Raw genomic sequence first — 14435 nt, forward strand, 5'->3', positions numbered from 1 at the left:
GGGTAGTCACCCTTAAAGCAGTCATCGAATTTTAAGAGCTGGTATTGACACTGCAACAAAACAGCTGTGTGCAGGAGCTGTATATTAGCAATCAAAAATAGTATTGGAGCTTGTTGCACTCTACCCCGACAGGATCAGATCCTGGTTTTGGCACTGAATAATTTGGTGGCAGCATTTATATAACTCTGTAATAGTAGGACTATGCCAGCTTATTACAAACCTGAAGCAATGGAATAAACATATGTTTTAATGCTGTTTCTCTAGTGCTTTAAAATCACTATAATCTATCCAAATGTACTGTGAAGGTTAGAGTTGCCTGTTCTACAGTATATGTTCAATCCATCTGAGTTTGCCAGTAGACATTGTCGGTTGCCCCTTAGCAACAGCCTACAAACTGTAGCAAGGCACGTTTTTCGCAGGCATTGTTGTTCAAAAAAGTGTCAAAGTGCCACTTACAGCATCATTGTGCGGCGAGCCGGACCAGACCTAGGATGGGGCAGCGGAAAAGACGTTAGTTGTTACGGTGGCGCTGCTGCTCTTCTGCAAGGAAAATATGCGGTTCTGGTGCAGTTCTGCACAGGTAAAAAGGGCAGTTGTCAAGTTCGTGACGCCAGTCCGTATACAGGCCAAGGCAAAATAATACAAAAATGGGAAAAATAAAACATTTCTTTCCCCTGAAGTGTAGTGCGGTACCTCAGTGCAGATATTGGATGGTAGGAAGTGACTCCTGGAGGCAGAATTAACAGTGAAAACATGGAACAGTTTGTTGCTTTATAACCAGAACAGACTTCAGCTTTGTCAGTGCAATTTCAGACTTACGTTACTTTCTTAGTGCAATTCTTAGTACAATTCAGAGTTTCTTAAAGGAGCATGCTCTTCAGACAATTGTCAGTACAGTTATAACATATGCAGGCATGAAGTTCAGACTTGCTATCTGGACACAAACGAGCTCCTTAACAGTTTATAAGTACAGGAATCCTTTCTGTTCTCTATGCTTTGCCCTCCTGCTCTTCTCTCTCTTTAGTTTCTTTTAGTATCTCAAGTATTACATTTCCTTTGTTCTTTTTAGTATAATGCTTCATTCCTAGTGTATTATAGTTACTTTAGGCCTTTGCTGATTCTCTTTTATTCTGTCCGATATCAAGATTCCCCTTTAGTGAATTAGTTACTTGAGGTCCTTGCTGAAGTTTATCTATTACTTTCCTTTTCTCTTCTCAGTAGATATTTTACAACTTTGGGTGCTCATACTTTCTGTCCTCCTTCCCACTGCATTGGTTAGTAGCTTTTCTCTTTCTCAGGAACTCTCTATCTAGCAACTTCCTCAGGTCCTCTCTGCAAAATGCACTTCCACAAATCTCCTAGACCACAACCACCCTTACTAGACTAGCTCCTCCTCTTCTCTTTACACTAACTGCCATCAACCAACCTGTGCGAAGAACCTTTCCTCCTATCCTAGACTGTCTTGCTTTTGACTTTCTGACTAATGCCTCTAAACTAGGCAGTGACAGTCTAGATATAGTGTGATAGACCAACATGACATTAGAGTTACAGATACACATTATTTCATGTATTGACCACCTTTAGAGTCCCCAGCTCATTTATGGAGTGTACAATTTCTGTACACTACAGATGGTACTGGCAAGTTGACAGTTTGTAGGCTGTTGCTCTAAGGCTCTTTCACATTGCATTAGAGCTATATATTGGAGGTATACATCAGTATTCCCTGTCTGTGTGCCCCCACTATATAAGAAATCACACCTTTCTGCTCTTACTTATACTTTAAAAAGTATACTGGGCAGATTACACCAACCCGATGGAGGCTGAAAGGACACCCTTCCGGCAAATTGCGGCAGTCTTCTGGCAAATGTTTGGCGCATGTGCTAGAATCTTACCTGGCACATATGACAAGTGTGTTTGCTGAACACAGCCTAAGGGTGACTACCCACTAGAGTTTTTTTTTCTGCTGCGAATTTGCTGCTATTTTTTCTTCCAATTGTCAGTGGGACTTCCTAATGTTAAAACCACAACACAACTTTGCGTTTTTAACATTAGAAAGTCTCATTGACAATTGGAAGAAAAGATAGCAGCAAATTCGCAGCAGTAAAAAAACGCTAGTGGGTAGTCACCATAACTGACAATTTTAAATGCAATGCAGCACATGTCGGGAAAAGGAACCTACTCTGCAAGTTATGGTACTAGGTAGCATTGTGTGATAGAATATATAGTGTCTAAGGCCTCATGTCCACGGGCAAAAGAAGAATTAAAATCCGCAGCGGATTTTAACTCTTCTCCCGCCCGCGGATCCGCACCCCATAGGGAAGCATTGACCACCCGCGGGTAGATAAATACCCGCGGATCGTCAATAAAAGTGATTTTTTTAAAAATGGAGCATGAAAAAATCTGGACCATGCTCCATTTTCGTGCGGGTCTCCCGCGGGGACGGCTCCCGCAGGCTTCTATTGAAGCCTATGGAAGCCGTCCGGATCCGCGGGAGACAAAAATCGGAATTTACTCACACGCTCAGTTTCTTCTCTTCGCCGCTGCGCCATCTTCTCTCCGTCGCGGCCGGATCTTTTCTCTTCGGGCCGGCGCATGCGCGGGACACGTCACCAACGTCATCCTGCGCATCCGCCGGGCCGAAGAAAGAAGATCCGGCCGCGACGCAGAGAAGATGACGCCGCGACGCAGAGAAGATGACGCCGCAGCGAAGGAAGGATCCGGAGCGGGCGGGAGGTAAGTTTATTCTTATTTATTCTTCTTTTCAGCGCTCATGTCCGCGGGGCAGGAGGGACCCGCTACGGATTCTCCATGGAGAATCCGGAGCGGGCCTGATTTTCCCCGTGGACATGAGGCCTAAGGCCCCCTGTCCACGGGCGTTGTGAAGTCCCGCGGCAGATCTCCGCCGCCCGGGGAGCAGGAGCTGCCGCTGAATCTCTGCCGTTCAGCCTTATCTGATAGATAGGCTGGCCGCGGAGAATCGGGGCAATTCGCAACATGTTTGATGTTGCGAATTGCCCACCGCAAGCGAAGAATTGCAATGATTCTCCGATCGTGGAAAGTGGCCGGCGATTAAAGCTTTTAAAGCTGAAAACCCTCATATCAACATCTTTTTACCTTTTTATTACCCCAGGTGATAAGAAAAAAAAATATCTTAGTATTTATAGAAATAAATGAAGACTGTACTAGTTTAATAAATTCAAACACAAAACATATCCCTTTCATAGTCTTGCATATTTGTAATGGCATCTGTCCTTTTTTTCCCCCTTCAGGATAGGCCATCAATATCTGATCGATTGCCTGCTGCTCAGGACCACCGCTAATTAGCTGATTTAAGGGGCCGCAGCACTTCTGTGAGTACTGCAGCCTCTTCAATGTTTAAGTCTGAGCATGCTCCTGTGAGTACTCAGAACGCTGTATGTTTTTTTTAGAATGCCCTTTCTGAGTACTACAGGATTCTATTAAAGTGAATGGTCACGAGTCGTGGACAACCCTTGGCGATCAGATATTACTAGCTATCCTGAGGCCAAACAAACTATTTTTAAAGCCGGAGAATACTTTTACTATCACGGTTGAATCACCTGCAATGTTTTTAAGTAATAGATCTGCCTAGAAAGCTAGATTGTGTTAATAACAGAACTTTCCTTCGCCAGACATGGGTGTAACTTTGTGAGTTGCAGTGGAGCCTGGGCATTGCCAATCGAGTGGGCCCAAATACCCTAGAGACACATAAAGAGCAGTAGTATTAAAAATGGCATTGGACTGTTAGAGGGGCCATGAAATTTTAAAACTGATCCCAAGAGCTCTGTGTTTTGTCACAGCAGCCAGACTGGAGTTGTTTTATCGCTAATCTGTAGTTCTGCAGAAATGAAAAGCTGCTGAAATAGATGGAAACAAGATAAAGCAATATCTAAATATTGACATTTAAGATTTAAGTGAAAAATGTAAAAACTTTTTATAGGAGAAAAATGTTAAATATGATTATGAAACCTTATCGAAAGAGCAGATCTAGAGCATCGGATGTGTCTGAAATACAGTTGAGTTCCACATATTGTTCCTTTTCAACAACAACCCCAACCACTGTGAAACCGTTGATCTGCTGCTGTCCTCGTGTTTCAGTCATCTCTGTACTCTGAAGCTAGAAGTGTCAGTGTATAGATTTCTTTTACTTTATTAGGACATGTTTGCTACAGGTAACTCTCTTCATAGTATTTTATTGGAAAGTTTTAACCCTTTCCAATCCACTGTCCGATGTCTTCCAACATTCTGATTGAAGCCTGTATAGCTCCGATGTCGAAAGATGTCCGGCAGGGTATTCTTACTGTTTATTACTGGCCACTCTGTTGCCGGAGGGCCTCTCCGGTGTGTCACATAGTGCAGAACTGGCTCTAGCCAGCAGATAGCGCCAATGTAAAATGGCAGAAAGAGAAAGCCCCCTAGGAAACCCTGAATCCTAAATTGGATTGCAAAGGGTTAAAATTGTAAAAGGGTCTTTTCTAGGGGTCTTACCAGAATAACAAGCTATCACCTCTTCACAGAGAATTGTGACCCTCCCATTTCTCGTTCTCCCATCACTGCGGGCGTTGCTTCTTCCCCAGCAGTGGCATCACTCTGAATGAAGCTTGGCCAAGCATGTGCAGTCAGTGCTCCATTGATTTAAGTGGGAGTGACGGAAATACCCCAGCAAGTGACACTTGGGTATCTCGACAGTCCGATTGAAAATGAATGGAGCGCTGACCGCGCAAGCTCAGCCACCGCTCCATTCAGAGTGACATCAATGTGGAAGAAGAAACCCTCACAGTGAAACCCCCAAAGAGTCCAATTCTCGAGATTGTCAGGGGTCTTAGCAGTGAGACCCCACCAATCAGCAAGTTATCCCCTATTCTGTGGATAGCAAATAACTTATTGTACGAGAAAACTCCTTTAAAGGGGTTGTCCCACTTCTAGCTGTCTTGCTGCAAGAAGCAGGCAGCTCTGTACATTGCACAGTTGCCCAGGTTGGTACTGCAAACTGAATCCCATTGAAGTCAATAGGACTCAGCCTGCAGTACCAATCCAGTCCACTCCTGCAGAAAAACAGCTACTTTGCTTCCCCGAAAATAAGACCCTGTCTTATAATAATTTTTGCCCCAAAAGAGGCTCAGGGTCTTATTTTCAGGGGGTGTCTTATACGCACCTAAAAGGCACCATCAGGTCCGTACCGTTGGGCTCTGGCAGGCTTCCGTGTAGTCCTCAATGCCGACAGAGCATCTCTTCCTGGTAATGGGGCTTGAATACCCGACCTCCAGCAAGTGATTTGTCTGATTGGTTCACGAGCGCAGCCTCAGCCAATCAGACCAATTGCTTGCTGGAGACGGGGTATTCAAGTCCCGTCACTAGCAAGAGCTGCTCCGTCGGAAGCCTACCGGAGAGCAGCGGGAGGGACTCGGACAGCACCTGCTAGGTGAATATTGCTTTTTTTATGTAGTGTAACTAGGGCTTATTTTCAGAGTAGGGCTTATATTCCACCCCCACCCCCCCCCAAAAAAAAATCAGGATAGGGCGTATTATTGGGGGGGGGGGCTATTTTTGGGGGAAACACCATAGAAGTGGGACAACCCCATTACCACAGAAGCCATATGTATTCTATATGAAGGCTGGTTCTGCTTGCAGGAAATTGCAGCAAGTCTAGATGTTCAGATTTTGCTGTTTGTCTTGTCTAAGAAGTAATATCTGTAAAGATCAAATTACCCTATATGTTATTGGGGGGAGTGACTCATCTGTCACCTTTTTATCATTTTAGATCCCAGCACAACTACTTGAGAATTACTCGAATATTAAAAAGTCTCGGGGAACTTGGATATGAGAATTATAAGTCTCCTTTGGTGAAGGCTCTTCTTGAGGAGTCTATTGTTGAGAACACAATCCCAAACATGAAGCAAAGTGCATTAGAGTATTTTGTGTATACTATCAAGGAGAAGAAGGAAAGGAGAAAATTGTTACGTTTTGCTGCTCATCATTATCAACCCCCTGAACATTTTATTTGGGGACCACCAAAGGGACAGAAAGCAGAGCCAAATACAATTATAAAGAAAACCTCTTTAAACAGATCTTTGAAGAAAAACACACACAAATATAAGGATGCCAAGTTTGAACATAGCCTAGAAATGCCACAAAGTGCTTCAATGGATAGCAAGTTGGTGGAACTCGAAGCGGTTGGTGAAGTGAACAGCCAGGTCGAGTATGAGGTTGCTGATGATGCTGTTAATGAGCACGGATTTAAGGCGGAATCTGAAAAGGATGGTTCCAGCTCAGAATATTCCCAACAAGCAGTGTTACATCCACTCATAGATTCCATCAATACATCTGACATTATTAGAGAGGACAGTGGAGATGGCAAAGAAAATACAGTCTGCATAATAGGTGATGCCTCTGAGGACAATACAGATTGCTTATGCAACCTATCGCCCGCTACTTTGGAAACCACTGCTGTCAGTGAACCCTCAGGTACAGAAAATGAAGTTGAACTGGAAGATAAGGAAAGCAAGTTATGAATGGGAAATGTTGAATAAATCAATATAAAATGTCAAAAATGCAGCACAGTTTCCTTTGTAACGAGGGGTAAAGCAATTCAAGCTCTTCGTACACTGGCAGACATGTGACTTCTGACCACAGAATAACTGGCCTCCCTGCAGAGCCACTGGTGCACTATATGATGTATGAATAATGTCTGGAGCTAGTTCTAGGCTTTTTATGCTCTATTTTTACTTGAATTATATATTTAGATTAGTGCTGATTAATTATCTTGTAATGTGTGAACATCTTTAACAAACGTAAAGCCATATGAATTGTTATGTTAATCAACCAGCAGTTGATATTCTGTCATTAAGTTTTGTGATGCTGTCTGGTAGTTTTATACACAGCCAATCCATTTTGCCTTTTTTTCACAAAGTCTTCTGATTCAGAGACACATCCATCCAAAAATAATTAGCAGTCTGATTTCCTGGTACTTGCTAATTATCTTTCATTATCATCAAGTGCCATGTCGGAGAGGCGATAAGCTAATGCTGGTACATTTTGGTAATGATGACTTTATTTATGAAAATGTGTTATTCTTTTTTACTAGTTCAAGCAAAGCCAATATAAAGAACAGTTTGTAATTTAAAGGGGTATACTCACATTAGAGAATGACCTTGTTCTGTTTTACCATGTGCTGCCTTTGCACAATCTAGTGTGAAATAGATGGCTGGGTTTATGGAAACGGCCACACATTCTGTGCTGTTCGGTTTCTGTAAGTCTCCTATAAGTGAATGAGAGTTACACTACCAGTCAAAAGTTTTGGAACATCTCAATTTTTCCAGTTTAACAAAAGAGATACGTCAGCCGCACTCAACAAGCCACGTGCAAAACAAAAACACATCACAATGCGTGTCAGCAATGCCAAGCCGACCTCAAGGTTGCGGATCATCAACCAATGTATCAAAAAAGAGGAGGCAGCATAAACAGTGCTTCAAAAGGTAAAAATTGTATCCTTTATTGTTCCATTTTTTTAAAAAAGGCAGACATAATCAGTCTAACAAAAGAGATACGTCAGCCGCACTCAACAATCAATTTTTCCAGTTATTTCTGATTGGATGCAAACTATTCCAAGAGGTGTTGCAACTTTTGTAGATTACTTTCAAACTTCTGATTCTATATAACCAGTGTTGGAACAGCCTGCGTTATAACACCCTCTTGAGCAGGATTTGAGCAGTTCTGCTCCTCCGAACAGAGCACAATGCTATCATAATGGCAAGAAAAAGGCAATTAACCAAAGACAAACAATTATAACCCTTAGAAGTATACAGAGAAATTGCCAAGAAAGTCAAGGTGGCAGTCAGTACAGTTTCCCATGTCATCCAAATTCATTTGTAAACTGGAAAAAACTCTGACAGGAAGAGGTCTGGAAGACCAACGGCCACTACCAATCAGATGAGAAGTTTGTGAGAGTCAACAGTTTGTAGTTTGTGATTGGAGCCTTACAGCACAAAATCTTCAAGCACAGCTTTATGCATCAAAAAATATACACCAGCTTCCACTGTAAAGAGAAGACGTCTATCTGCAGGTTTGACCAGCAGGATATCAAGCAGCACCTTCAGTAGACTATTGAAGAGTAGAAGAAGGTCTTATGGACAAAGGAATTAAAATTGACATCTTTAGTACTTCATGCAGGGGTTTTTATGCAGAGTAGGTGAAAGGATGGTTTCTGAGTGTGTAACACCAACTGTCAAACCGAAGAGGAAGCGTGATGGTCTGGGGCTCTTCTGCTTGATCAAGAGTTAGCAACTTGCACAGGGTGACTGGCACATTGGAAAAAAGGGGCTACCACATCATTTTAATACATGCTATACCCTCTAGTGTACGTCTAGTTTGTAAAGGGTTCATATTACAGCAAGACAATGATTCAAAACTTGCTTCCTAAGTAGTTCTGACATAACGTAGAAAACAAGATGATACCAGTAGGCTTCAATGAGTGGAATGATGTGCTTGCCGCCTGCAGACGGGCGGAAATTCCGCGGCGGGATTTCCCGTGGCATTTCTGCCCCTGGAAGCTGCCTTAGGATTGCGTTAACAAACGCAATCCTATGCAGACGGCTGCGATTTGGCCGCGCAAAATCTCTGGCGGCAAACAAATCGCGGCATGCTCTATTTCTGTGCGGGGCTCGCAGAGCCCCACACAGAAACGTCACCCACCGACCGCCAGCTCCGCTCTGCGCACGCGCCGGCTGCCCGGCAGCCGGAACATGAAAGAGCCGGGGCCGCGGGAGCAGGTGAGTGTCACGCTGCTCTCTGCAGATGCTCGGATCGGGTCCCGCTGCGAGAATTCTCGCAGCCGGATCCGACCCGGCCGTCTGCAGGCGGCCATAAACCTCATTGAGCTTATTTGGGATAAACTGGACAAAAGGGTGAAAGCAAAACAACCTACAAGTGCAGCACATTTGTCGGAACTTCTGCAACAATATTCAGAAGAAATTTCTGAAAAATATCTGAATGCACTTAGAGAAAGAATGCCTCGGTTGTGTGAAGCTGTTATATCAGCTAGAGGTGGCTACGTTTGAAGAGTCAAAAACCTAGCTTTAATTAGGTGAAATAAAGTTAATTTATTATTTTCATTCATCTTAACTTCATTTCTTCTATGCTTTTATTTTAAAGTACATTTTAGACATTAAACTGGGTAAATATCAATAAAAACTGGAAAAATTGAGGTGTTCTAAAACTTTTGACCAGTAGTATAGCTAAACAGTGAGCTTTGTTTCCTAAACTTATGAAATGCAGCAAAGACATAACTTTCTATGCTGCACTGTTTTAACTCCCATTTCATTCTATGGCAATTCCAATTACCAAAAAGGTGTAACACAGGGTGCTTGGCTGTCTTTTGTAAACCCAATATCCTTCAGCACTGTGGATGCAGTGGTCAGCAGGATATGGTGAGGCAGAAATAACACGATTTAAATGGAATCTTTCACCTACGTTTAGCCCTTTAAGCTAAGCAATACACTGAGTGGCCACTTTCAGCGCTTACACTAGTGGAACGACGGGGAAGGCAAGTATAAGCCTACATTCACACGTGCTTGCCAACATGCGTTTCTCACGGCAATGCGAGGCGTTTTTCATTGAAAAAATCTTTGCATATCTTCTGTGAAATTGCGATCCTCAGATGCGCATTTCTGTGTGTCAGAGGATCGTAAGTATTTCCCATTGGTTTCAATAGAAAACATTGCAATGAAAAGGATGGGTGAGGAGTTCCGAGGGTAGGCCAAAAGATAGAATATGTTGCGATTTTCACCACGAGGGAAAAAAAAATCATGCATGTGAATAACTCCATTCAAAAGAGTGAAATTCATATCCGTGTGATTTTTTGCATGTCGCAACGCACAAAACTCGCACGAGATTCTCGCCCGTTTGAATGTAGTCCAAGGCTTATATTCCTAATCTTGGTTTATAGAACTAATAGTAGGTGTCAGCCCAGTATTTTAACAATTATTAAGAAAATATCTTATTTTAGTGTATATCTGTGAAGGGCTTGCTTTTAAAAGCCACAACGAAAATCTGTGATGAAGCACATATTTCTACTGCGTATTTTGCCACGTATTCATATGCGGATTTGGCCCTGTGAATGGGCAGAATCCACATGTGAAATTTCTGACTTGATTCCTTGCAGTTCCGCTTTAGAACGCGACATTTCGCTACTTCACAGTGAAATATGCAAGTTTTGCACTTCTGAATCTGATATCAGTTTAAGGTAATGCAAAACAGTATGTTTTTTATTGGGAATACAATAATTAACATTAAGGAGTAATAAAGGGAGTTAAGGTTTGTTTTATAACAGGTCTGTGGTGCATAGTCGGTGGATCTGCTCTTCTGGCAAAATCTTCAGACCTGAGCATAGATTTTTTTAGCTAAATGTATGCCAAAAAGGAGTCCTCTCGACTTGCATTTCCAAAATGCTTTAATATCCTGCAGCCTCAACGATATAGAGAAGTGTGGTATTCAGTACAACAGTATATAAAAAAATAGACTCTATACAGTTAGGTTGTGTTTTTTTTTTAATGCAGCTGTATTTGTATATGTCCTACATTCAGAAGGACCATTTCAAATAGTCCTCTGGACGTCAACCCTGTGTGAATTTAGCCTTAAGGTTAAAAAAAATTGTAGCAAAGACAGTTGTCTGTCTACAGGTGACATCAAGGACCAATCCTGATTAGTTATTATTTCAAACCAAGCTTATTTGTCCCAATAACCAAAAAAAAATAATTGTTATTGTGCCAGAAAATGGAACATTTGCTCCACTTCTAGGACAACTCGGTACTATATGTCCCTGTATGTTTGTACAATCTCTGGTGAAAACGTGAGGCTGTTTTCTACACATTTTGACAATTTTGCTTATTAATTTAAATAGTTAAACGTTACTTCCTTCATACTAGTAACTGTTATATAGCTCATAGTACAGATGTAGCAGTTTCATTTGACAATTTGTGACAAGTTATCTTATCTTACGTCATTCAAAGGATATTGATATTATAACACTGTAAAACCCATTGTAGAGCAATTACAAGTGTAAACAAACGGTGGCACAGAGATCTTAACACGTTCAGGGCTTATTCAGATGGGCGTGGACGGTCTGGGAGCTAGTGCACTAAGCTCCTGCCCCCTCTCCACCTCTGGCCACTGTTTGCAATGGCTTCAATGAATGGCTGAGCACGCAGCCAATCAGATGCAGCCCTTTCAGCAGGTTGGGATTTTAAATCCCCACCTGCTGAAAGAGATTCAGAGCAATGCAGGGAGAAGGCGCGGCTGAACGCGCCTGAGCCCCGACAGCTGCAGAGAGGTGAGTGTATCTTTTTTTTAATTTTTAACATGTTCTGTGGATGATTTTCAGGGAAGGGCTTAAATTTGAAGCCCCTCTCCGAAAATCCCTGCAGGGCTTGCTGGCGGCCCATTGCTTTCAATGGGGCTACAGAAGCGCCGGTCCCATTGAAAGCAATGGAAGAACATCGCGATCCTCTGTCATAGCTGTGGCAGGGGATTCTTTGCTCCCCGCAGGGAGTCCCCTTTTCACTGAACACTGTAACAGCACTCTCACAGTGTTCAGTGACAAGGGGATTCACCCCGGTGGAATATTGACACGGACCTATGGTGCATGCATATTACAGTCCAAATAGTTGATCAAGATAGAGAGCGTCACTACCTATAACAGCAGGAGTGGAGAAACAACTGGTAAACAATCCAAGTAGCGAAAGTCCGGACTTAAGAACCCCAATAAACGTAGATTCCAATCGATAGTAGGCAGGATCAGCACACTGGAACTTGGTTAATCCAATTTCTTTATTTCCCAGCAAAAAAACATAATATATGTTTTTTTGCTGAGAAATATGTTTTTTTGCAGAGAAATAAAGAAACTGGATTAACCAAGTTCCAGTGTGCTGATCCTGCCTACTATTGATTGGAATCTATGGTGCATGCATGTCCTATGTTTTGCAGGTACGTGTGAACACACCATAGGGAACCAATCGTTCCAAGAGACACCTGGTTTTGTGCACACCTATGTACGCACACGCTCGTCTGAAAGCACCCTAAAGTTAAACTTCGCTACATCTGTACATCTCTATCCAAGAGACGTAACACAAACTTGATCAGTTTAAAATGTATGAAAATGTTCAAAAGTATTAGATGTGTATCATTCATTGTATAGTCATTAAAAACTAATGCAAGAATTTGCTTCTGATTAAGTATATGAAACATTGTTTTGCACATCATAAACTGATTACAGTGTTTCACTTCATATAAAACATGACAGTGACTCCATTTCTAAAGCTTATTCCATGATTGTCCTGGATAGGAACATATGCAGTAGATATTTTTTAGATGTTGATTGGTAAATGTCACATGTCAATGCTGTTAATTGTGAGACTTGTAACCTGTAACCCTTAATCAAGAATGTTTTTAGTATAATTTTAGTTTTTACAATGAAATAACACATTGTACTTCTCTGGGGCTGAAATTATATCAAAGATGTAATGAAAATGTTACATGTACCTGCTGAAGCACATGTTTTTTCACTAGTGACACATGCCTTGTTATTGCCTTGTACAGAATAATGCCCACACAAATACAATTTACATAGGACACATTGCCCGTATGAGAGATTTCAAAAACATTGTATTTTGTCATTCCCTTTGATAGTGCCTATAAAAGGGGATTTTCCAGGTAGCAAAGGCTAGAGATAGAATAATATAGAATGAAGACCGTATAAAGTTTGGATAGACATGTAGCACAGATATGCATCAGGGTACAGTTTCTAAGCAGAATTTCTAAATCTATTTTTATAGTGTTGAAATTTACAAATAACTAAAGTAAAGTCGTGAATGCAATCTTCCAGTGCCCTAATATTTAGACAACCTTTGACCTCAGCGATAATGCTGATCTGTGAGGTTATCCTGCTAGGTTTTTCCCCCATGATTAGTCGTTTTGTTTTTTTTTAATGGTCTTAATGGGACCCATTGAAATCTATGGGAGTAGGCAGAAGTGCTTAATGTGGATCTTAGCTTTCATGAATAGGAAGAGTATTCAGGTAACCCATCTCAGTTTCTTCAGGTCACCCTAGTTTGTCTCTTCATTATGCTTTAATAGGGCATTTTACATAGGGGTTGCCTAACAAAGACATCCTACGTAGTTTATATAAACTATTGAAATTATGTACAGTAGAATCACATCTATGAAGAAACTTTAGACTAATAAATATTAAGAATTACTTTTTGTTTTAAAGAAAAATGTTCATATGTTGGGACCTATATCGCTAAATAAAGTGGTTTGGCTCAATACTGTCTTCAGAAGTTCTCTCTCACTGCTTTTCTCTGCGAACACTATACCGTACATGGTTGAACATCTTCTTAAAGGTAATCCAAGGGAGAGGAAAAGTCAGAGGTGGTTAGGCAAAAGTGAGCTATGCTGGTGTCATAAAGCATTAGGGTAGATGGAATACATAGCATTATGTTATAGGAAAAGGGAGTTGTTTTCTGGGTTTTAATGATTGAATGGCTGGGTTGTGATTGGTTCCTGCACTCATCCTATCAGAGGCAGCACCTTTAGGAGGCGGGGACTTTTAAATTCCCGGCCAGATAAAATTATACAGAAGAGTGCTGGGGAGAAGACACGCCGGAGCCTTGACAGCACTGCTAGATGATGTTTGTTTTTTTTTCCAGTAACTAGAGTTTATTTTCAGAGAAGGGCTTATATTTCAAATCCTTCCCCAAAAATCCCTGTAGGGGTTTCCTTGATCTCATAGCAGCGCCGGCCCCATTGAAAGCAATGGGATAGCATCCCGGTCCTCTGGCACAGCTGTGGCAGCGGATTCTTTTGTGCCTGCTGCAGTCGCCTCATCACTGAACACTGTGACAGTGCTGTCACAGTGGTCAGTGATGGGGGTACTCCCTGTGGGGATTAACGGAACACTCCAGGAGTCCCCTCATTCCCGCAGGGACTAAGAGGTTAACAGCCGGACATTTAAAAGGTGCTTCTGGCCAGAAGCACCTTTTAAATGCCCAGCTGTAAGCAGCGGGGAAGCTATTCCATGTGCAGGAGTTTCCATTAACTCCTGCTCCCATAGGAGTTAATGGCAACTCTGGCAAAACGTCCTATCTTTTGAGCGCTGTTTTGCGCTTCAGATTCCACACATATGAACGCTTCTATAGGAACCTATTGGTTCTTTTAGAAACGCGCATTATGCGCACAAAACACGCTCGTCTGACCGAGCCCTTATCGTGTATTTTAAACACTTAAATCTGTCCCAATATTTTTCTTTTTTTAATTAAAAACTTATGTTTTGTAAGAAGATTCAACCTACCCTGTAGGTTGGGCTATACGCGGATCCGCGTCATGGCCTAGGCAACGGAGCTGAGAAATCTGTACTGCACATGTGC

The 14435-nt window shown here is 42.0% G+C and overlaps 1 protein-coding gene across 3 annotated transcripts in view; it reads left to right on the top strand.

Annotated features, from left to right (window-relative positions):
• The window catches only part of OGFRL1 (opioid growth factor receptor like 1), a 48078-nt gene extending 34743 nt beyond the window's left edge, over positions 1 to 13335 (top strand). For all 3 annotated transcript variants that reach the window (XM_066604407.1, XM_066604416.1, XM_066604425.1), the window contains exon 7: positions 5780 to 13335. In XM_066604407.1, coding sequence (XP_066460504.1) covers positions 5780 to 6530 — 751 coding nt within the window. In that variant the 3' untranslated portion in view covers positions 6531 to 13335. The remainder of the gene's footprint in view (positions 1 to 5779) is intronic.
• Positions 13336 to 14435: the final 1100 nt, after the last annotated feature.

Source organism: Eleutherodactylus coqui, chromosome 1 (assembly GCF_035609145.1).
Source record: "Eleutherodactylus coqui strain aEleCoq1 chromosome 1, aEleCoq1.hap1, whole genome shotgun sequence".
Lineage (NCBI taxonomy): Eukaryota > Metazoa > Chordata > Amphibia > Anura > Eleutherodactylidae > Eleutherodactylus > Eleutherodactylus coqui.